Source organism: Platichthys flesus, chromosome 9, assembly GCF_949316205.1.
Source record: "Platichthys flesus chromosome 9, fPlaFle2.1, whole genome shotgun sequence".
Classification (NCBI taxonomy): domain Eukaryota; kingdom Metazoa; phylum Chordata; class Actinopteri; order Pleuronectiformes; family Pleuronectidae; genus Platichthys; species Platichthys flesus.
In genome coordinates, this window is record NC_084953.1 from 19,471,221 (window position 1) to 19,492,009 (window position 20,789).

Below are 20,789 nucleotides of genomic sequence, written 5' to 3' on the forward strand. Positions count from 1 at the left end.
ATAGAAATAATTCAGAACACAGCAAGTGTAAAAACTATGTGCATAGACATTCACTGGATTTCTATGAACACATCAAAACTCAAATGCTTTAAAAAGCATTGCAGTGAAATCTACTGCCCCTTAAATGCATCAACTCTAGAGATTCAGAAAACACCCTTTATTGTTTTTTACAGAAAACACCCTTTATTATTTTTTACAGAGAACGTACATTTTTCATTGATGCTGTTTTTACGTGATGTGTATAATTACACCCCCTAAAGGTTCAGTGTGTAGAATCTAGTGACATCTGTTGGTGACATTGCATGTTGCAGCTGAATACCCCTCACCTCACCCTCTCCTTCCAAACATCCCAGAGTGTTGTAACCTTCAGTTGTCATAAAAACTCAAAAGGTGTTTAGTTTCTCCGGTCTGGCCTACTGTAAAATACATTGCAGCCTCCATAGAGAGGAACCGTTCCAGATGTAAATATAAAGTGTTTAAATATAGAGTGTGCGTTGTAGGGTAAATAAAACCACATGTTGTACAATTTAGATTAAACACACTAGTGAAAACATCACTACAACTATTTATATTCAATTTCTGCTTAAAGATCCCTTTCACCTCAATCTTACACACTGAACCTTTAAACTTGCATGTCTGAGATAGGATAACCAGTGAAGGGTAACCCACATATTTTAAAGAGAAAACTTTCTAAATGTTATAGGAGAAGTTCCTATTCACAAAAAACCAACCCCGAAACTATTTCTGTCGAGCACAATCCTCCTTAGACAGTGGTGAGAGGTATGTAGTGTTGGAAATGTGCATTTTCCCAGAGTCTCTGTTGCACAGCCATCGACTTCATATATATAATTAAAGACAGAAAGTTTTCTTTAAAAAAATAAAGAGATTATCTCTTACATTTTAGAAATTCAAAAATAAAATAAGTAATAGAAACACAAAACCTTAGATGCGAAGATGTAAACAATTGATATTTGAGTAATAAAAAGTGCTGAAACTTGATTTATTGATTAGATTTCATTATTGAATCATGTTATTTGTCACAAACAAAAACAATAATATGCTGTTGAAGCATTATTTTTGTCATATCTTACACAGCCTTCTTGACCAAAATCTTCCGTAAACTTCTTCATCTTATCCAGGTCCTGCTCGCTCACTGTCGGCTTGATGGTAGTGAGTGACCTCAGCATGTCCGCCTGTACGGAGAGGACGGCAGAGGTTGGAATATGTTTGATAAGAATTCTCACGCACAGATATGTTTTGTAAAAATTTGAATACTTCTTTGGTTAAAATTACACGCACACACTTTGCTACCAGAATCTTTTTCTTACCATGCACACGACTGCCATCGAAAGCTTTTCTCCAGGGACGTCCATCCACATAATCTCTATGGCGTTGGGATCTCCCGGCGAGCACGGAGTCAGTAGGTCTTGCTCCACAACATCCGGGCTGTTCCATGATGAGCCCTGGACCTTAGTGAGTGTAGACAGATAGAGAAGAAGTTTAGGGTGAGTAGGACAAAATAATTGTACTTTGTATATAATTTACATCATTCCGTAAGTGTGCCTGTTCGGGTCTGAATACATCTTTAACTATTGACCTTTTAATTTTTTTTTGCCTTTTAAATCTTATGTCTCATCTTAATGACAATTAAGTTTGTTTTTACTCCTTATCTGTAACATTTTTAATCTAATATTTGTGCTCTCATGTCTAATGATGTGAGGCCTTTAACTTGCTTTTATTTGTTTCCTATTGTTTGGCTTCAATTCATAATTTTTAAAGCACTTTGAGGTTAGATTCTTTAATTGTCCCCATATAGAAATAAGTTTTCAGCCATAATCACAGGGCATTTTGTCAGAAGAGGGGGCAATAACGTCGTTCAGATGGGAGCAGTTTCAATGAGGAGGTGAGAGGATGCCTCTCATCACCCACAATGATTCTTGTCCTCGTCCTTCATGACTCTTTCTTTGTATATAGTTTCCATACCCGGTCATGTTAATCCAAATAGTTTACTGACTACTGTTACTGTTTTCCCATCAATCTGGGCTTCATTAGCATTAACAAACCAAGAGATGATACAAATCATTTAAACACTTTCGATAAAGGCACAGTAGAATTAGTGAAGCCCTTTGGAATGCACATATTCAAAAGAAAAACAGGACAGTTTCTTTACTGTGCCTTTGTGCTTAAACATTCAGCGCAGTCATCCCATTTCAGTTTCGGGTCGAGCACAACAATGAGGTTAACTTGACTGTATTTTAAATAAATGTAACTTTTTCTTATTATTAGAATGTTGGAAAGAATCCTTTCCATGTCCACCTGATAAATCTAAGTTATTTATCACTTTGTTTCCACCTAGTTGCTGACTGTGTCTGTCTGCTGATCGGTGCTTAGCAGGTAATAAAGAAAACAGCTTCAGGAGTAGTGAGACTGAACCTTAAAAAAAGAAGCTTTAAAACTGACACAATAAAAAACCTTTCACATACAGGTATGCATGGATTCCATCGGTAATAAATACAAGTATATACATCATCAATCTAGCTCTGACTATCATTTACATTCTTTCTTAATTTGACCTAACAACCTCCAGAAGAATGCCGTGTAGCTGATGTAACAGTGTAGCAATAGGTTAGTAGATCATTCATCTTTTACCATCAGTGGCAGCGCCCACTATCATTCTTTTGTAATTTGTAAAATTACTGATGAGACGTTATTTTGGAACAACATATTCCAGCAGGATTCCTCAAGGATTTGAAACTGGACAGTTATGACAACAATCAGAGACAAACTGTTGCTGTGTCTTTACCTTTTTGAAGTGAGTGGCGGACTGGACCTTCCTGACAGGTTGCATGAGGGCGTCCCTGACGATAACACTGATGTCAGCCCCAGAGTACCCTTCCGTCTTCTGGCCCAGAGTGTTGAAGTCTGCTTCTGTCAGGTTGTTGGGTGTGGATCCCAGATGTAGTTTAAACATGAAGGAGCGAGCATGCTCTTCAGGCAGAGGGATGTAGATTCGCTTTTCAAATCTGAGACAGATGGGAGATTCAGATGTTATCAAGTGTTTAATTTCTTAAATCCTGATTGCGCTTCCTTAAAACCTGTATTGAATCAAACTAACCTTCTCCTTATAGCAGAGTCCAATGTCCACGGTATATTTGTGGCTCCCAGAACCAGGACTCCCTCATTATCGTTTCCAACACCTGGGTACAGAAAAACATTTGATGCATTTCTAATCTAAATACAGTTTTTCAATTCTGAAATCAGATTTTCAGTTCTCTCCTCTCGCTCACCCTGCATCTGAACGAGGAACTCTGTCTTGATTCTGCGCGCGGCCTCGCTCTCGTTCTCGCTCCTGGAGCCGCAGAGGGAGTCGATGTCATCAATGAAAATAATGGATGGTTTGTGCTCTCGAGCCAAAGAGAACAGGTTCTTCACCAACCTGAAGAGACGAGCGGGGCAGAAGCAACAGGTGTTCACCTTCTGATATCCCATTATGTTATCATCATAAATCGTAAAGAACGCAGTGCTTACTTTTCACTTTCCCCCAACCACTTGGACACGAGGTCGGAGGAGGAGATGGAGAAGAAGGTGGAGTTGTTGGCCTCTGTAGCCACCGCCTTGGCCAGGTAGGTTTTTCCTGTTCCTGGAGGGCCAAAGAGAAGGATGCCCCGCCAAGGAGTTCGCTTTCCTACACAAAAAGTTCCTGTGTCAGTGAATACGATTCACATCAACACAGTCAAATACAAGGATTAAAGATGGAGGTTTAGACACCTGTGAACCGATGAGGGAATTTGATGGGCAGAATGATGGCTTTCGTCAAGGCTTCTTTGGCTCCTTCCAGTCCAGCTACATCATCCCACTTAATGTTTGGCTTTTCCATGACGATGGCACCTATGAGAGGAGTTTGAGAAATATAGTTAAGTAACTGTGAAACATTATTTATTTCACACACTCAAAGATATCAGATCCTAGAATATTTCAAGATATTTCTTCATGTAATTCACATTTTTTTCACATAATTCTCAGAGAAATCAATGGATATGATGAAAAACACCCTATCTCATAATGTAACAGGAAGTTCTCCGCCGATTATCTTTTGCGTAATCCAACCAACTAACAAAAAGAAGAAAACATAACACATCATTCACCTGAGAGTTGATTTTGAAACTTGTTTTTCTCTTGGTTGTCCCCGTCATCACTTTCAATCCTGAGATTAAATGAAAAGAGCCCAAATCATGATTTATTGACTTATAAACCTGACTAAAAACTACCCCAGGACTTCAAGCCCATTCTTCTGATTGTTAGTGACAAATTAAAAATTGTAAAATGTGGAAATAAAAGGAATGTAATACTTTTCTGTGAATACTGAAGGGAACATGGTGGTATTGAGGAGTCTCACCCTTTGTCATCAGACTGGTTCTCTTTGACTGGTTTAGCCGGAGGATTCTTCTCCAGCTTCTTCAGGTGTATCTTCAGCTGCTCGGCTCGGTCCAGGTAATCTAGACACTTTTCCCTGATGCGCTCCTTCGCGCGTTCACTCTGAGCCTCATCTGCAGCGACAACACATTACGGGGCCTGTTTTAATACGAGGTGTGACTGTGTGAGCATCAAGTGTACCTGCTGTTGATGTTCATGTAGGTGCAGCGAAATGGCTGTCTGACTCTAAATATCAAGTGGAAGGTGTCAGGATCAATAAATTCACTCTTAGCCAGTCCCTTCACTGGAGTCTAACCCTGACAGCTGTGCCACTGAGTGATGCATGACGACAAAAGCTTAACAGAGGGACAGTGTCTTCACCAGGAAGCTGTGCGACTGTGTGGATGTTGTAGGGCAACATGATCTGAGCACACAACACAATTCATAGAACCACAGGTCTGCTGCAACTCTTATTTATTTTAATTTGATGCTGAAGGATTTTCCTTTTTGCTATAGCCTCTTGTTAAATTAAATATATTAGTAATTTCTTACACGCATTCTTATTTTGATTTATTCTCTACATACTCATTTTCTTTTCTTTGGAAATACTTAACTTTTGTATGGTCTTTAACAATTTTACACATTGCCTTGTATATTTTATGAGAAGCACACTGGCCTTGTTATTGAAATGTGCTATGCAAATAAATTTGCCTGGCATAAATGTTTTTTTTTTGCCAGGCAACACCATTTGCGAGGTAAAAGGTTTAAAGAGGAATCATGGGCGCTACTTATTCTGAAAAGAAATTTGTACAGGAGGCGACGATGGGCGAGGTGAGCTGCAGGAATGTGGCATCTTCCCTTTAAACAACAGAATACTGAGTCACTACAGACCAGTCCAACGTGTGTATCTTTCAAGTTATTAAGTAGACAACTGGGAGCAATTGCTCAGTATTGACATCACCCTGGCGAGATTAGAGGGAACAGATTACTCAACATATCCTGCTGCCTTCAGGTGGCTGCAGGGATTTGATGAAGAGAGAGAGAAGATTTATAAATCAACTGTTAAGACACTGTATGAATGACTCATTTTATAGAATAAATAGAAAAATGCAGACTGATTTAAAAATAACCTCTTTAAACACTTTAAACATATTTTCTATTATGATTTCACTCCCTCTGTTTGGCAGTGGAGTAACTCATTAATTGGTTTATTTATATTTAAAGTATTATTCCATCCTTGTGGCAAATTTGCCTGCTGCTGATAAGATAAGATTACCAACGTGGCAGCCAGTTAACACCTCGTCTGCAACAGACTGTCTGTAACTCATTCATCTCATTTCATATGTGTACCATCAATCTGCACTAGAATAAAATAAATGTCACGGTCAAGAAATGAAAGACAAGCTTAAATCAGGTTCCTCACACTTGACAACATGGAGGAAGTACTGGATTGCATTCTGGTAACATCTGAGGGCTTCCTCGTAGTTCTTGGCTTTGTCCTCCTGTGCAGCTTTGTTGGCCAGATCGATAGCTTTCTGTCAACAACACAAGAGAGAAGAAGTCACCGAAAAGTCTCTCATAAGGCCCTCTGTCAAGGTAAGTGAGTAGTCTGTGTGATTTATGGTTAATGGATGATCTAAACATGCAGTTATGTTTGAAATAATGCTGCAAATTAGTGATAATCCTTCTTCCTATCTGGTTATATGAAGTACTAAATGTTGGTCAGTCTTTGAATAATGGTAATAATGCGAATAAAGCCTTAAGTTACAACTTTAAATGAGTTTACAAAAGCTCCCCTACAAGAGAGTACAACTAAAATGGCTGAATGACAAAGAAAGAACTCATGAACATCAAACTTTGTACAACTTCAGTATAGTATTTGATTACATGTACTCACCACTGTAAAATGGTTACCAAACCGAGAGGGGATTTGTGTCAATCTGGCAACCCACATACCATTAGTAAGTGTACTAAATGAACACATAACATGAGTTAAACCATTGGTTATTTGTTTAAAACCAGTAGTAAGGACTACTGCGCGTTCATCTATTTGCAGCGCGTGTGTCTATTAGCAGCGCGTGTGTCTATTTGCAGCGCGTTTCTGTAATGTGTTGTGTTGTGAAATTAATGAAGATGTTTTCTTACTTTGCTTGTGTTTTGTCAACTTGCATGTGTTTTCTTAAGTTGCTGTTCGTTGAGCTCTCAGGGCCACCGTATACGTAGGTTGAGTCGTAGTTTAAAGTCAGAAACCGGAGAGTTTGACTCAGTCTGACGCAGTAAACTCTGCCACTCACCTGTAAGTTGCCTCCTGCCATTAGCTCCGTTGAGTGTGTTCGGTCCTTTAAGTCTAAACTGCAAACAAACCGACTCTCGTTTCTTCCTGTTTGTCGATGTTTATTCCTTCATCTTGGGACAAGTTCAGACTAGACCAGACTCTCAAAGAGTGATTCGTTCATTTTCTCGTGGCCGCGCATCGGGACTGTTGCATAGGCTGCTGCAGGTCACGTGGAAAATGATCCAAAGACTCGTATCCGGCAGATGAACGAATCACTGATCCGAAAACTCTGTTGGCAGAAGAACGAGTCACTGATCTGAAGACACGGTCGTGAGGTGAACGATTCGTTCATCTGCCGGGTACGAGTCTTTGGATCATTTTCCACGTGACCTCCACAGGCTCAGAAGAGGAAACAGTTACCTCATTCCCTATAGCAACTCTAGAGATTCAGAAAACACCCTTTATTGTTTTTTACAGAAAACACCCTTTATTATTTTTTACAGAGAACGTACATTTTTCATTGATGCTGTTTTTACGTGATGTGTATAATTACACCCCCTAAAGGTTCAGTGTGTAGAATCTAGTGACATCTGTTGGTGACATTGCATGTTGCAGCTGAATACCCCTCACCTCACCCTCTCCTTCCAAACATCCCAGAGTGTTGTAACCTTCAGTTGTCATAAAAACTCAAAAGGTGTTTAGTTTCTCCGGTCTGGCCTACTGTAAAATACATTGCAGCCTCCATAGAGAGGAACCGTTCCAGATGTAAATATAAAGTGTTTAAATATAGAGTGTGCGTTGTAGGGTAAATAAAACCACATGTTGTACAATTTAGATTAAACACACTAGTGAAAACATCACTAGAACTATTTATATTCAATTTCTGCTTAAAGATCCCTTTCACCTCAATCTTACACACTGAACCTTTAAACTTGCATCTGAGATAGGATAACCAGTGAAGGGTAACCCACATATTTTAAAGAGAGAAAACTTTCTAAACGTTGTAGAAGTTCCTATTCACAAAAAACCAACCCCGAAACTATTTCTGTCGAGCACAATCCTCCTTAGACAGTGGTGAGAGGTATGTAGTGTTGGAAATGTGCATTTTCCCAGAGTCTCTGTTGCACAGCCATCGACTTCATATATATAATTAAAGACAGAAAGTTTTCTTTAAAAAAATAAAGAGATTATCTCTTACATTTTAGAAATTCAAAAATAAAATAAGTAAAAGAAACACAAAACCTTAGATGCGAAGATGTAAACAATTGATATTTGAGTAATAAAATGTGCTGAAACTTGATTTATTGATTAGATTTCATTATTGAATCATCTTTTTTGTCACAAACAACAACAAACATTTGCTGTTGAAGCATTATTTTTGTCATATCTTACAGCAACATATACTTTTTTTTTCATAATGTAAGAAGTTGGAGCTCCAAGAAACCTACTATAGACCAGACAGATGAATGAATCAAAACCTTAACTGACAGAGATAATTGTGAACTGCTTCTCGAGCAGAGCGTGGATAGTTCTACCCTTCTTGACCAAAATCTTCCGTAAACTTCTTCAGCTTATCCAGGTCCTGCTCGTTCACTGTCGGCTTGATGGTAGTGAGTGACCTCAGCATGTCCGCCTGTACGGAGAGGACGGCAGAGGTTGGAATATGTTTGATATGAATTCTCATGCACAGATATGTTTTGTAAAAATTTGAATACTTCTTTGGTTAAAATTACACGCGCACACTTTGCTACCTGAATCTTTTTCTTACCATGCACACGACTGCCTCCGAAAGCTTTTCTCCAGGGACGTCCATCCACGTCATCTCTATGGCGTTGGGATCTCCCGGCGAGCACGGAGTCAGTAGGTCTTGCTCCACAACATCCGGGCTGTTCCATGATGAGCCCTGGACCTTAGTGAGTGTAGACAGATAGAGAAGAAGTTTAGGGTGAGTAGGACAAAATAATTGTACTTTGTATATAATTTACATCATTCCGTAAGTGTGCTTGTTCGGGTCTGAATACATCTTTAACTATTAACCTTTTAAGTTTTTTTTGCCTTTTAAATCTTATGTCTCTTCTTAATGACAATTTGAATTATTTATTGAATTGTGTTTTACTCCTTATCTGTAACATTTTTATTCTAATATTTGTGCTCTCATGTCTAATGATGTGAGGCCTTTAACTTGCTTTTATTTGTTTCCTATTGTTTGGCTTCAATTCATAATTTTTAAAGCACTTTGAGGTTAGATTCTTTAATTGTCCCCGTATAGAAATAAGTTTTCAGCCATAATCACAGGGCATTTTGTCAGAAGAGGGGGCAATAACGTTGTTCAGATGGGAGCAGTTTCAATGAGGAGGTGAGAGGATGCCTCTCATCACCCACAATGATTATTGTCCTCGTCCTTCATGACTCTTTCTTTGTATATAGTTTCCATACCCGGTCATGTTAATCCAAATAGTTTACCGACTACTGTTACTGTTTTCCCATCAATCTGGGCTTCATTAGCATTAACAAACCAAGAGATGATACAAATCATTTAAACACTTTCGATAAAGGCACAGTAGACTTAGTGAAGCCCTTTGGAATGCACATTAAAAAGATATTCAAAAGAAAAACGGGGTGCTTAAACATTCAGCGCAGACATCCCATTTCAGTTTCGGGTCGAGCACAACAATGAGGTTAACTTGACTGTATTTTAAATAAATGTAACTTTTTCTTATTGTTAGAATGTTGGAAAGAATCCTTTCCATGTCCACCTGATAAATCTAAGTTATTTATCACTTTGTTTCCACCTAGTTGCTGACTGTGTCTGTCTGCTGATCGGTGCTTAGCAGGTAATAATGAAAACAGCTTCAGGAGTAGTGAGACTGAACCTTAAAAAAAGAAGCTTTAAAACTGACACAAAAAAAAAACTTTCACATACAGGTATGCATGGATTCCATCGGTAATAAATACAAGTATATACATCATCAATCTAGCTCTGACTATCATTTACATTCTTTCTTAATTTGACCTAACAACCTCCAGAAGAATGCCGTGTAGCTGATGTAACAGTGTAGCAATAGGTTAATAGATCATTCATCTTTTATCATCAGTGGCAGCGTCCACTATCATTCTTTTGTAATTTGTAAAATTACTGATGAGACGTTATTTTGGAACAACATATTCCAGCAGGATTCCTCAAGGATTTGAAACTGGACAGTTATGACAACAATCAGAGACAAACTGTTGCTGTGTCTTTACCTTTTTGAAGTGAGTGGCGGACTGGACCTTCCTGACAGGTTGCATGAGGGCGTCCCTGACGATAACACTGATGTCAGCCCCAGAGTACCCTTCCGTCTTCTGGCCCAGAGTGTTGAAGTCTGCTTCTGTCAGGTTGTTGGGTGTGGATCCCAGATGTAGTTTAAACATGAAGGAGCGAGCATGCTCTTCAGGCAGAGGGATGTAGATTCGCTTTTCAAATCTGATACAGATGGGAGATTCAGATCTTATCAAGTGTTTAATTTCTTAAATCCTGATTGCGCTTCCTTAAAACCTGAATTGAATCAAACTAACCTTCTCCTTATAGCAGAGTCCAATGTCCACGGTATATTTGTGGCTCCCAGAACCAGGACTCCCTCATTATCGTTTCCAACACCTGGGTACAGAAAAACATTTGATGCATTTCTAATCTAAATACAGTTTTTCAATTCTGAAATCAGATTTTCAGTTCTCTCCTCTCGCTCACCCTGCATCTGAACGAGGAACTCTGTCTTGATTCTGCGCGCGGCCTCGCTCTCGTTCTCGCTCCTGGAGCCGCAGAGGGAGTCAATCTCATCAATGAAAATAATGGATGGTTTGTGCTCTCGAGCCAAAGAGAACAGGTTCTTCACCAACCTGAAGAGACGAGTGGGGCAGAAGCAACAGGTATTCACCTTCTGATATCCCATTATGTTATCATCATGTAAAGAACGCAGTGCTTACTTTTCACTTTCCCCCAACCACTTGGACACGAGGTCGGAGGAGGAGATGGAGAAGAAGGTGGAGTTGTTGGCCTCTGTGGCCACCGCCTTGGCCAGGTAGGATTTTCCTGTTCCTGGAGGGCCAAAGAGAAGGATGCCCCGCCAAGGAGTTCGCTTTCCTACACAAAAAGTTCCTGTGTCAGTGAATACGATTCACATCAACACAGTCAAATACAAGGATTAAAGATGGAGGTTTAGACACCTGTGAACAGATGAGGGAATTTGATGGGCAGAATGACGGCTTCCTTCAAGGCTTCTTTGGCTCCTTCCAAACCAGCTACATCATCCCACTTAATGTTTGGCTTTTCCATGACGATGGCACCTATGAGAGGAGTTTGAGAAACATAGTTTAGTAACTGTGAAACATTATTTATTTCACACACTCAAGGATCAGATTCCAGAAGATAGTTCTTCATGTAATTCAAATTTTTTTTCACATAATTTCTCAGATAAATCAATGGATGTGATGAAAAACACCCTATCTCATAATGTAACAGGAAGTTCTCCGCCGATCTCTTTTGCGACTAACCAACTAACAAAAAGAAGAAAACATAACACATCATTCACCTGAGAGTTGATTTTGAAACTTCTTTTTCTCTTGGTTGTCCCCGTCATCACTTTCATTCCTGAGATTAAATGAAAAGAGCTCAAGTCATGATTTATTTGCTTTTTTTAAACACTAAACCAAACTTTTTTAGAAGTCCCACAACTCCTACAACTTTTCTACAAAAGAACTTATTCGTTTATTGGGATGGAGGTTCAAAGAAAAGACTGTTGAGTATTTTGCAACTTATTATAGGAAAATTTCAACAATAACAACAATAAATACAGCGTATTTAGTGCTATGGGGGAATGTTTCTATGCATGGGACTACACTTTGTTTGATCTTGTGCTCAGGAAGTTTGAAACAGAGAAAATCTGCACACCTAAAGCTCCCATTAAAGGATTTATTTGCCAGTTAGGTACATTTGTTGACGTTGATTAGCCATCAAAAGATTTTGTTTTACTGGATGTACAGAGGAAAAGAAGACGACCGCGAGCAGGTAAACATGGATGTAAACAATCTAGGTTTCAAAATAAAATAAAAAAAATATTGCTAATGTGTAATGGCGTCTACCACTGAACATAAATACAACTTTTTTTTACCATAAAGCTCCACAGGACACCGCTTATAAACCTGACTAAAAACTACCCCAGGACTTCAAGCCAATTCTTCTGATTGTTAGTGACAAATTAAAAATTGTAAAATGTGGAAATAAAAGGAATGTAATACTTTTCTGTGAATACTGAAGGGAACATGGTGGTATTGAGGAGTCTCACCCTTTGTCATCAGACTGGTTCTCTTTGACTGGTTTAGCCGGAGGATTCTTCTCCAGCTTCTTCAGGTGTACCTTCAGCTGCTCGGCTCGGTCCAGGTAATCTTTACACTTTTCCCTGATGCTCTCCTTCGCGCGTTCACTCTGAGCCTCATCTGCAGCGACAACACATTACGGGGCCTGTTTTAATACGAGGTGTGACTGTGTGGGCATCAAGTGTACCTGCTGTTGATGTTCATGTAGGTGCAGCGAAATGGCTGTCTGACTCTAAATATCAAGTGGAAGGTGTCAGGATCAATAAATTCACTCTTAGCCAGTCCCTTCACTGGAGTCTAACCCTGACAGCTGTGCCACTGAGTGATGCATGCCGACAAAAGCTCAACAGCGGGACAGTGTCTTCACCAGGAAGCTGTGTGACTGTGTGGATGTTGGAGGGCAACATGATCTGAGCACACAACACAATTCATAGAACCACGGGACTCTTATTTATTTTAATTAGATGCTGAAGGATTTCCCTTTTTGCTACAGCCTCTTATTAAATTAAATATATTAGTAGTTTCTTACACGCATTCTTATTTTGAATTTATTCTCTACATAACTCATTCTATTTTAGTTTTGAAATACTTAATTTTGTATTGTCTTTACCAATTTTACACATTGCCTTGTATATTTTATGAGAATTCCACACTGGCCCTGTTATTGAAATGTGCTATGCAAATAAATTTGCCTGGCATAAATGTTTTTTTTGCCAGGAAACACCATTTGCGAGGTAAAAGGTTTCTGAAAAGAAATTTGTACAGGAGGCGACGATGCGCGAGGTGAGCTGCAGGAATGTGGCATCTTCCCTTTAAACAACAGAATACTGAGTCACCACAGACCAGTCCAACGTGTGTATCTTTCAAGTTATTAAGTAGACAACTGGGAGCAATTGCTCAGTATTGACATCACCCTGGCGAGATTAGAGGGAACAGATTACTCAACATATCCTGCTGCCTTCAGGTGGCTGCAGGGATTTGATGAAGAGAAAGAGAAGATTTATAAATCAACTGTAAAGACACTGTATGAATGACTCGTTTTATACAATAAATAGAAAAATGCAGACTGATTTAAAAATAACGTATTCAACATAATTTTGTATTATGATTTCACTCCCTCCGTTTGGCAGTGGAGTAACTCATAAATTGGTTTATTTATACTTAAAGTATTATTCCATCCTTGTGGCAAATTTGCCTGCTGCTGATAAGATTACTAACATGGCAGCCAATTAACATCGTGTCTGCAACAGACTGTCTGTACCTCATTCATCCTATTTCATATGTGTACCATCAATCTGCACTAGAATAAAATAAATGTCACGGTCAGGAAATGAAAGACAAGCTTAAATCAGGTTCCTCACACTTGACAACATGGAGGAAGTACTGGATTGCATTCTGGTAACATCTGAGGGCTTCCTCATAGTTCTTGGCTTTGTCCTCCTGTGCAGCTTTGTTGGCCAGATCGATAGCTTTCTGTCAACAACACAAGAGAGAAGAAGTCACCGAAAAGTCTCTCATAAGGCCCTCTGTCAAGGTAAGTGAGTAGTCAATGTGTGATTGATGGTTAATGGATGATTTACACATGCAGTTATGTTAGAAATAATGCTGCAAGTTAGTGATAATCCTTCTTCCTGTCTGGTTATATGAAGTACACACTTTAAATGTTGGTCAGCCTTTGAATAATGGTAATAATGCGAATAAAGCCATAAGTTACAACTTTAAATGAATTTACAAAAGCTCCCTTACAAGAGAGTACATCTAAAATGGCTGAATGACAAAGAAAGAACTCATGAACATCAAACTTTGTACAACTTCAGTACAGTATTTGATTACATGTACTCACCACTGTAAAATGGTTATCAAACTGAGAGGGGATTTGTGTCAATCTGGCAACCCACATACCATTAGTAAGTGTACTAAATGAACACATAACATGAGTTAAACCATTGGTTATTAGTTTAAAACCAGTAGTAAGGACTTCCGTTCATTTTCAAGGTAAAGACGTTTGTATCTACGTAGGTTGAGTCGTAGTTTAAAGTCAGAAACCGGAGAGTTTGACTCAGTCTGACGCAGTAAACTCTGCCACTCACCTGTAAGTTGCCTCCTGCCATTAGCTCCGCTGAGTGTGTTCGGTCCTTTAAGTCTAAACTGCAAACAAACCGTCTCTCGTTTCTTCCTGTTTGTCGATGTTTATTCCTTCATCTTGGGACAAGTTCAGACGGAAAACATCGAGCGAGGTTTTGTTTCTCTTCCGCATTAGAAAAAAATGGTCCACTGGCACTTCCGCAGTGGTCACGTGACGTGACAGTGTTATTGTCTTGTTGAACATCGGCTGTGGTTTTATTTTTACACACATTTAATTGTGTTTGATACAACAACCGGAGTCATTTGAATTTAGTACATAGATTATAGATATTCAAAATGAATTTCTAATTAATAATAGAAATGAATTCAACGAACCGTCAGGTGTTTCAGGTGTCAGGGAAATTCTGACCTCTAGTGACTATTAGTCATCATAACACATCAGCATGTTTATAAATATATCTTTGTTTAACTATTGTAGTTGTATTGTTTCTATACCTGTAATATCAAACTTTTATAGTACTGTAATGTTATGTTCTCAATAATATGTTATATCTAATTGTTTTATTGTTTTAATGTTGTTGTTTCTATAATATGTAATTGTTTTATAATTGTAATTTGATTGTTTAAATAATACCGCATTGTTTTATTATTGTAGTTTCTACACGTAAAATCTCATAGTTCAGCTATTGATTGTATTGTCTTTATAATTTACATTTCATATTTTCATTGTTGTAATTTAATTGTTTCTAGAACATCTAACATCTCCTCGTTTTATTATTTCTAATTGTATATTTCCCCTCTGGAAAGGCTTTTTACACCTATGTGACTTTTCAAAATAAAAATAAAGCCGCACTGTCACTGCTGCATTAGTTAACACATTTAACCTTTATTGCATTTATTAAAAAGGCAAATAAATAGTGTGCAAAATATCTAAAAATCTAACATCACCTGGGAGGTTAACAACAATATATGCATTTGCTGTAGAACACCGGTGTAAAGGATAATGCATGGGGACGACAAATGCATTTTGGTCGCACATTGTGTTGCTTAATATTTAGTCCAGGTTTATTCGACATATGACAGCAATCAAAAGCAGGCACCACATACAGTACATGTTGAGTTTGAGTAGATTTGACACTGAGTTGTCACATCAGTGTGGTTCAGGCATGAAGGGAGGAGTCTGGGTTATTATCAGCTGTCTCCGTTTAAGATGCTCGGACGTAAAACTTTAAGGATGCGCTCGCTCTTTGTGAGATCAGCAGGGAGTTCATTCTGCTGTAAAAACACACATGAGGAGAGGTTAATGAGCTGAAATGACTTATGTTCTGTGTGTTCATCCCCCACCCTACGAATGTTATGGCCTCACTTTGTTTGGCAGTGAGGGGTCTGCGTTGGCCCTGAGCAGCAGCAGAACGGTTTGCAGATTTCCCCCCATTACAGCAGCATGTAAGGCCGTGGAGCCATTCTGGAGACAACAAAAAACATATGTATTCATAAAGCCTGTGGAGTTGTGTTGGATCCAAAACAAATATATAGATCTGATCTGCCAAGAATCCAGCTCCAAATAACGTCACCAGTAAGATGTTCTGGGATATTTTGGCTTCATTTACGGATAATGGGAGGAGGTTAAGACGCGCCCTCCATTTTTATATACAGTGTATGGTTTATACACTGTATGGGAAGCTAAAGCCAGTAGTCCTTTAGTTTAGCTTGGATAGATCATTTGGGAAAACAGCTTTTCTGGTACAGACTGAACCAACAAAATGTTAGTTTTACTTTTAGCTAGATGGATATATAGATTAATTATTCCCAGAAAAAGCCAAACAAGCTGGTTCCCCATTTCAGTCTTTATGCTAAGATAAGTCAATCAGATGATAACTGTAGCTTTATAATTGGCATAAAGACATGAGTGTGGTATCAACTCCCTCATCTAACTCAAATCAAATATTGTTATTTCTCCAGAACATTTCTGATATTCGTATAAAAAGAGACATGAGCTGCGACAGGATCTTCTACCTTGAGAAGGCTGAGTGAAGGAGAAAACTTGAGGAGCTCCTCGATGACACTGCTGTGTCCTTTTAAAGCCGCTTTAAATAACGCTGTTGATCCATCCTCAGGAGACAGAAAAGACACAAACTCAAGTTATTGAGCATTAATCTACACTCAAGGTCTAATTACTGGTTTGATATAAGGTCATTATGTTTTCTCAGTTGTCGTGGAAATATTGATGAATAAAACAAACCCTTTGTGTGCATTTCTATGTGCTTTAATGATTCTGAATGGACAACGTACTTGTCTGTCAGCATCTCGATCTGCACCTCGCAAGAGCAGCACCCTCACCACCTCACTATGACCCATCTGAGCCCCCATCCACAGGGGGGCAGTGCCATCCTGGAGAAGACCCGGGTAAGGAGGAGGGATGCGAAGGCATGAGGAGGAGGAAGAGAAAAGAAAAATAGGGATGGAGGGATGAGACAGGCAGACAGGGATTTGAACTGGAGAGGAACAGACTTTACCTCCCTCGCTTGATTGACCTTGGCACCAGAGGCAAGCAACTGACGTATCACCGTCACATGACCCTCCTGGGCCGCGAGGAACAGAGGCGTTGCACCGTCCTGAAACATAAAAAGATATTTTTGTACACTGAGTAATAATTGTCTCCTGTACTCCTGTCTGCTGAAAACCTGTCTTAGTGACAATGTTACTAAAAAATAAAGGTTTATTCATGAAAAGTGATCAAATGAATGCTATCTCATAATGTAAGTTTGTGCTGTCAGGTTGTTTTCCATTGCATAATGGAATCCTGCTGAATGCCAACCGGATGTGACTCAGCACTATGCAGTAACCTGAGAGGCTGGATTCCAGCTGCTGGGACATTGTGTGCAACTGCCAGACAGGGCGGCTTAAAGACAGAGAGGAGAGAGCAAAGAGAGGCCGCAGAGGCCAGAGCGGCTCACATGCAGCTGGTCGTGAACGTTGGCTCCGTTCCTCAGCAGCGTGTCCACCACCTTGGAGTGTCCATACTGAGCGGCGGCGGTGAGAGCGGTGCCACCGTCCTGCCGTAAAACATTTGAGGACACATAAGAAGAAAAAGACAATTTTAGTGCACTCAGCAGCAGAATAACGGGAAAGTGAGCTACAGAGGGAATATATCTGAATAGGTAGACAAAGCCTCCTGGGCAGCGTATTCTGTGCATCGTTTTTGTTTCTTTATCTCCACATGAAGTTTTTTTCTTTATCTCCACATGAAGCCCTGAGTCTGAGATGATAGCACCGCACTGAGCGTTATAAAGACAGTGACGCATGTCGTTGAGCCCTGTAGCATACCTTTGTCTGGAATTCAGTGGAGGCACCAAACTCAAAGAGAAGCTTCACCACGTCACGGTGTCCCTGCTGGGAGGCGAAGAACAGAGCGGTAGAACCGGTCTGGAGAGGACGACAAAAAAAGATACGGCTGATGTCATTCTATGGGAACTCAACCCCAGTGTTCTGCTTTGGAAAATTTGTTGTTGGGTCTACTCTGTTAATTTAGCTGGATGCTTTTTCATTTAATCTGCATTGTCTTATTAGTGAAGCCTCTCAAACCAAGGATGACAGCATATAGAGTGCTGAGTCCTCTTTAAGATGATAGATAGAAACTGGAGGAAGGCATAACATATCTATGTGACTGACCTTTAGAGATAGACAGAGAAGAAACAACAATGGTTTGGTGAGATGAGTCAAGGTTTAGATATTTTCGTAGATATAGAGCAGCTCCACTTAAAAAATCATGGTTTGTGGCCCCTGTGATTTGGTGAAATTGTAATACTCCTCAGACAAGGTGATGGCAATACAACTTCTAACTTGTTTACTAGCTGTACGGATCATCAGCCTGGTTTCCCTGATGCATGTGCTTAAGACGGCCAGAAAAAAACGTCATTCCTTCACCCGGCAAGATTTTCCATTTTTTTAAACAGCTTGTTTAAATTGATTTATATATATGGACTACAACAATCAACCTATCAAACTAGAATGGCACTTGCATACCTCTGCCAAGGCGAACAATCCTACAAACGAGGCAGCAGTCTATAACCTAAATTGTGTAATTGTGATAAAATCTACTCCTACCTATTTGTAAAAAAAAAATCTGTGCATTATTCCCATGTGTTGTATTGTTCAACAACATTGTTGTTTAAATGTTAAAGAAAGGTGTATCTGCACCAAACTTGAATGGGTTGACTGTAGACTTCAGATTCACTGTGACTCTCACCCCCGGTAAAATCGTGTATAGTTCCCATGGGGCTGACAATTATTCTCCCATCATACCTCTCTCTGGTAGTTGATGTCGGCTCCTTGCATGATAAGTTCTTTGACACACTCATAATGGCCGCTGTACGACGCCACCATCAGCGCTGTCGTCCCGTACTGCAGAGAGAGAGGCCAATACGAGATATCATTTCTGAGGACATCTCGCTGAAAACTGCTTTAATGAGGCGACGCGACTGTGACAGATTCATGCAGATTTTCGAACTTGACACGAATGCTCACCCTCTATCATTGCCACTTAAAAACTACTATGAACATTCAATTGTAATGCACATACACAAACACACACACCACACCTCTGTCTATGGTTAAAGCGTGCAGCTGAGCAGCCAGGACATGCAGCGTTCGTACACTGTCTCTGCAGTCTGCGTCCACACGGCCGCTGTTGAGCAGCAGCTGAAGCAGAGCCAGGTTCCCCTTCCTCGCTGCCCAAAACACAGCATTAGACAGGGGTGTTTCCTTCTGGGGAGTAAATACACACAACAAACACTGACCTCAAACCACCATTATGGTATTATACTCACCGACAGGAGGGTAGAGACAGAGAGAAGAGGAGAGAGCGGTTATGAAGTCATCACAAACACACACATGCTGGGTTAAAGCTTGATGTCAATTCAAGAGGCCATAATAGGCCTTCAGATATTCTATTGATACCACACACACATACACACACAGAGTTGTGTCTCTATCACTTAGGAGGACCTTACATTGACTTACAGTGAATTCCTTGAGACTGACTCTAACCTCAACCATGTAGTTACTACTTGACTAACTCTCACCTAAACCTAAACATGAACTTTAAACATCTTCACCTTAAATTGTAATGATTGACATTATGCCGACATGCTGTTGTCCCCATATGGTAGACAAGTCCTCATAATGTATCACACAAACACACACTGATTCATCACAGACTTAATGCCTAATGCTAATCCTTCCCTTAACCCTAAACTTTACCCCTAACCCTTAACCCTTTTCCTCTCACCAACCCTTACCTTAGACCTCACCCTTACCTTAACCCTAATCCTTACCCTAGCATTAACCCTTATCTTAGCACTAACCCTTGTCTTAGCCCTACCCTCGCATGAACCCTTACCTTAACCCTAATCATTACCCTAGCATTAACCCTTATCTTAGCACTAACCCTTGTCTTAGCCCTACCCCTTACCCTCCCACGAACCCTTACCTTAGCCCTAACTTTTACCTTAGCCCTAACCCTTACCTTAACCCCTACTTTACACACAACCTTTGAATTTGTGAGGACCAGCAACAAAGTCCTCACAATGACAGCATTAAACCAAAATTGTCCCTCATAACTATAGATAGACATGCCCACAGACACACACAGACACACACACACAGCAAGTTAAACCTCAGCTCACAGTGATGTACAGTTGATGATGATGATGATGATGCGAGTGAATGTAGAGAACAGTTTGAGAGGAAGCAGTGTTTTCTGTGCCGGGCCCTCACGGTGCGTGCACAGCAGGATGGACGGACGCAGAGCGCAGCTTTACCTTGACAGACATGGCGCAGACCTCAGTCGTGACTCATGTTTCTTCCTGCGCACTCACTCATTAGACGCCGAGCTGAGCTTGTTGTGTCGCACTGTGTCTGGGTGTTGGCGGCGCCCGTCCGGAGGCATAATAACAACACAGACAGTCAGCTGAGCTCATCCTCTGCAGTCAGTGCTGCACTCAGGCCACCACCAGGGGGCGCTACCGAGCACAACCTCAATCAGCTGACAGCGTGGAGCCAGGGGGGGGGCTAGAGTAACCATGGTGACACATTTATTATTATTTTGCTTAAGTATTTCCATGTTATTACTTTATACAAATGTTCTAGTACAATTTGTATAAGCATGTATTATTTATATGTAGTGATTGTGTATTGTAATTTATATGAAATTATTTATATAATAATTGTTGTTGTTGTTGTTCTTCTTATATTGCACATTCATCCATCAAGTTTAAATTGACAACTGCATTTGTTACTTATTGGATTCAAATATATTTAAAGTTATATTTAAAATGTAAAATTGCTGTATATGTATCGATAAATTATCATAGTTTTCTTACTTGACTTGAGTGCCATTAAACCATCGGAAATGACTGTATTACCTTTTAATATCTTTTTTTCTCTACAAATGGTTTATGTCTTTATAAATGAATGCCTTATTGTTTGGACGTTTTCTGTCTATCTGTTTCAATAAAATAACTAACCAACTACATCACTAAATCACACAGGCGTTATCTCAAGACACTTTACATAGTAAGGATGAGATCTCGAAATATATTATGGAGAAACCCAACAGCTCCCACAATGAGCAAACACTTCGCGACTGTGGAGAAAGAGAACT

The 20,789-nt window shown here is 39.8% G+C and overlaps 3 protein-coding genes across 7 annotated transcripts; all 3 read right to left on the reverse strand.

The window, feature by feature from the left end:
• Nucleotides 1–156: 156 nt before the first annotated feature.
• Nucleotides 157–6,866, reverse strand: LOC133960730 (vacuolar protein sorting-associated protein 4B-like). The gene is made up of 11 exons (XM_062395544.1): nt 6,708–6,866; nt 5,837–5,948; nt 4,397–4,547; nt 4,146–4,204; nt 3,769–3,888; nt 3,529–3,685; nt 3,288–3,436; nt 3,116–3,197; nt 2,804–3,023; nt 1,329–1,469; nt 157–1,193 (listed from the first exon to the last, which is right to left on the reverse strand). The coding sequence occupies exons 1-11, from the start codon at nt 6,726–6,728 to the stop codon at nt 1,038–1,040; spliced, it is 1,368 nt and encodes a 455-aa protein (XP_062251528.1). The 5' UTR covers nt 6,729–6,866; the 3' UTR covers nt 157–1,037.
• A 1,107-nt stretch (nt 6,867–7,973) lies between these two features.
• On the reverse strand, nt 7,974–14,311 carry LOC133960768 (vacuolar protein sorting-associated protein 4B-like). Its single transcript, XM_062395606.1, has 11 exons — nt 14,131–14,311; nt 13,402–13,513; nt 12,010–12,160; nt 11,257–11,315; nt 10,892–11,011; nt 10,652–10,808; nt 10,416–10,564; nt 10,244–10,325; nt 9,932–10,151; nt 8,457–8,597; nt 7,974–8,321 (listed from the first exon to the last, which is right to left on the reverse strand). Exons 1-11 carry the CDS (start codon nt 14,149–14,151, stop codon nt 8,220–8,222), a joined length of 1,314 nt encoding a protein of 437 aa, XP_062251590.1. The 5' UTR covers nt 14,152–14,311; the 3' UTR covers nt 7,974–8,219.
• A 680-nt stretch (nt 14,312–14,991) lies between these two features.
• On the reverse strand, nt 14,992–20,151 carry ankrd29 (ankyrin repeat domain 29). 5 transcript variants are annotated; one of them, XM_062394697.1, is made up of 10 exons: nt 19,948–20,151; nt 18,782–18,889; nt 18,431–18,529; nt 17,453–17,551; nt 17,083–17,181; nt 16,642–16,740; nt 16,418–16,516; nt 16,142–16,237; nt 15,492–15,590; nt 14,992–15,400 (listed from the first exon to the last, which is right to left on the reverse strand). In XM_062394697.1, exons 1-10 carry the CDS (start codon nt 19,957–19,959, stop codon nt 15,317–15,319), a joined length of 894 nt encoding a protein of 297 aa, XP_062250681.1. In that variant the 5' UTR covers nt 19,960–20,151; the 3' UTR covers nt 14,992–15,316. The 5 variants fall into 5 exon arrangements, with proteins under 5 accessions (XP_062250681.1, XP_062250680.1, XP_062250683.1 ...); XM_062394696.1 differs by having other exon boundaries at nt 18,782–18,892; nt 19,948–20,150; XM_062394699.1 differs by having other exon boundaries at nt 18,727–18,892; nt 19,948–20,148.
• Between the last annotated feature and the right edge of the window lie 638 nt (nt 20,152–20,789).